Source organism: Hakea prostrata, chromosome 9, assembly GCF_041222555.1.
Source record: "Hakea prostrata isolate BN-2017 chromosome 9, UWA_Hpros_2, whole genome shotgun sequence".
Taxonomy (NCBI): domain Eukaryota; kingdom Viridiplantae; phylum Streptophyta; class Magnoliopsida; order Proteales; family Proteaceae; genus Hakea; species Hakea prostrata.
The window spans coordinates 9,976,799-9,980,175 of record NC_142608.1 but is presented as its reverse complement, the minus strand read 5'-3'; the positions used below and the strand labels follow the sequence as shown (position 1 = coordinate 9,980,175).

General features: G+C 39.3%; 1 protein-coding gene across 1 annotated transcript; it reads right to left on the bottom strand.

The window, feature by feature from the left end:
• Positions 1-546: 546 nt before the first annotated feature.
• LOC149004575 (uncharacterized) lies at positions 547-2,505 on the bottom strand. The gene has a single exon (XM_089168962.1). It carries the CDS (start codon positions 2,218-2,220, stop codon positions 1,345-1,347), a length of 876 nt encoding a protein of 291 aa, XP_089025088.1. The 5' UTR covers positions 2,221-2,505; the 3' UTR covers positions 547-1,344.
• Positions 2,506-3,377: the final 872 nt, after the last annotated feature.

Genomic DNA, 3,377 nt, shown 5'->3' with positions numbered 1-3,377 from the left:
CGTGATTTGAGCATGTTAAACCATGATTAGTTAATGCTTTAGTTAATGTGGTTGTTATTAGTTAGTCGTTTGCAAACCAGTCCAGATATTAAGTAGAACAGCTTCGCCTATTGTAGTTTTAATCTTGGGAGAGTAAGGACTAACAGGGTTAAAGTGAAAGATTTTCTAAATGGGTATTTAAACATTTTGAAATTCTAAACATAAAATCAATACTAAAACCCGATTGATGATTTTTATAACCTCCAGAAACAACTTTTTTCACCCTAAAGTGTTGTTTACTTCCAGAAGCAATCTAAACTGTAAGCACTTCGTTTTTGCAGATGTTTTTATAGCTTTATTGGTAACTAAGGGTTGAACTCGAAGAAAAACAAAGTGGTTTTCCCAGGGAAATTGTGGAAAATCTGTGAGCTTATCAGAGCAATCAAAGATCCTGAAAACCACCGCAGACAATGAAGACGGCAAAATTCAATTCAAATTCAGATTCCACATTTGCAATTACGAAGGAACTTCAGGAAATGATTTGCAGGCCCATATTAGTGTTCTAATATGGTAACAGAAGAAACACCAAACGCATTCAGATTAGAATACATGAACACTTAAAGCTTGAGGACCACAATCCAAACCCAACGGATAGAAAAGGGTTCGCCCGCCTAAAGAATTCCAAAATGTATTTTCAAACATTGATCTCAGTGAAACGGACACCGCAATTGAAATGTGACCTGAGGTTCCATTCTGCTTTACATGTGAGCATGGCATGGGTCGTCATGCTTTATTGCATCTCTGCAATTGCCAGAGGAGAACCATCGGTTCTGCAACTCAGTTCTCGTGATTGGTGATGCTGCCATTTGCTGTATTTACTCCCCATGCCATTTATGAAACCTTGTTTTGGTAATCATTGATATTAATCAAATTTATACCAGAACTCCAGTAGTAAGTTGGGTTCCTTTAATTTCTTTTTCTCCTCTTTCTGGGTATATCAGAAGTTGTGATACAGAACCAGACAAGATTATCTAATACAATATAGAGACAGAAAGAAAAAAACAGAGGACCTAAACAGAGACGAGAAACAGTAACACTCAACTCGAATACGAAGACATATACAGTAAGACGTATACAGTAAGAAATTGGCAATTTTTAATCTTCTCCCCAACTCAAACAGGTTTCAGACAGCAACCTCGCCCGCAAATTAACCATACCTGCAACTATTTCTTCTAATTTGAATCCCATTGGTATCAAGATCCACGAATAGATGAAAGTGTTTTTATAAACAAAGTAAAGAAGGAAACAACCTAACATCATTAATTGTCAATCTGGGCAATCCCATTTTCCTTTTTTGGTATTTCTCTACAGAAAGATAAAGCATTCCAAGGAGACGAGTGGGTTCTCCAGAGACTCGTTCGTGGGCCAATTGCAATTCCCTTCATCCACCTTCGATTCCCCTGGTTTCCTTACATTTTCCGGACTCAAAGCAGGAATCCGACCGGGTGATCTCACGATCTTCGACGATGGACTTGGCCCTAAACACTGGCGCGTCGCCGGAGACCTCGACCTCCTCCCCAAACCCTCCACCGGCTCCGGAAAGCGTCGTCTGTTAGTAGAAGCACTACCGGAACCACGCATGTCCCTAGTGTTCTGATGATGATGATGATGAAGCTGGGATGTTTTCATGGCGGTGTTGTCATTTCTCCTGCTGGGCGATTGGTCGAATCTTCTCGCCGGAGACATCTTCTCCCTTCTTTCTGTCCTCGCTGTGAACTCCCCGCCGACGGGGCGTTTCTTGGGCAGCTTAGCAGGGGATCTGTTCACCCTTTGCCGGACCTCACCGTCGTCAACACGTCCTTCTCCATTCGTAGTAGTGGATAAGCTCTCGCTAAAGCTACACATGTCTGAAACTTCAGAGATCTCTTCTACTGTTGGCTCAGCAGTCAAATTTCTTTTCTTCCCCATTTTGTTATCCTCTTCAAGCTTAATGGGAAAAGTGGGAGGAGGGGAAGGAGGAGGTGGAGAAGAAAGCTTATCTGTTTCGACTTTGAGGAAAGAAGGCAGAGGAATCTCCTGGGTTTCCACATTGCGAGAAGAGGGCTTTGGGGTTGAAACCTCTGAAAGCACTTCCTTCACTGTCTCCTCTTCAAATGGCGGAGGAAGAGAAGCTTTGCTAATTCCCTCAGCTTCAGCTTTGCTCTTCGGAGGTGTCTTTTTTGTGCTTAAACAGCAACCCATTCTTTTGGTTTCGCTAAGTTTTGTTTCTTAGAGACTACAGAGAAGAGACTGAAAGCTTCCTTTACATTATCATTGCTGAGGCTTTCTTGCTTGGAAATTTCTGTTCTAACTGCTGGTTCTACTTGCAGGAATTGGGGCAGATTATGCTTCCAATGGAAAAGATTTCATCTTTCGAGCTGGGTTCTGAGTATGATTTCAGGGTTGGATATCTCCCTCTGATGGAAAATAAGTGACAAGAGTACGCTGAGTGGAAAGACAAAGAAAGCGAAAACAAATATGAATATTCAAAGGTAGAGGGCAATTAATTGGAAAAGGAAAGGGTAAAGTTGAAAAGATGGTCAATAATGGGACCCATTTGGCTGCAATTTACTATCCAGATCGAAATTTGTAGTGAATTGGATTGTACTGCAGTTCTGCCCATGGTTCAGATCGAAATTTGTGATCGAGATTAAATTTTGTCTCACCTCGTATAAATGAACTTTTAGGATAAAGTTTAACTAGAAAACAAGTGGTGAAAATTTCATCATGATCACAAGTTTCGATCTACACCGTAGGCTACACAGTATTGCACCCAACCAAAGAGTTGGTCGCATTCTATTATTTACTTTTCTTTTCTGCTTCCTTTTTTTAAATGGTAGCATTCTTTAAATTCTAAAGAAACAGAATCTCTACACCAGCACTTTAGAAAGGAATCTCTAGGTCACCTAAAACTAGAAAGGGAAACCTGACGTACATTGCCTAGGGTTTTTTTTTTTGTGTGTGGTAATAATGCCTATGCTTAAATTTCATATAATTATGGGTTAAATGTTAAATATGGAATTTGTTGATTTAGAGCTCGAAGTATCAAAGGTTGTTTAATTTGATTCGTACCTTTACATATGAGAACAACAAGGTCATTTACTTTGCTATACAAGTAATCCTTTGAAGTTTTGAAAAACTACTAAAGTTAAAGTGCATAGAAAAATTGCAAAAGGTAACAATATCATATGAAAAAGGGGGAACGCTTTCATATTAATTATCGGCTTGATACAGGGACGGGACTAAAAATTATATAAATACATTATTTTTCTTTCATCTACGTTATGGGAAAACCTTTTACATTTTTATATACCACTTATACATGTGAAAGTCTATAATTGAATTGATTTCTCAAGCCT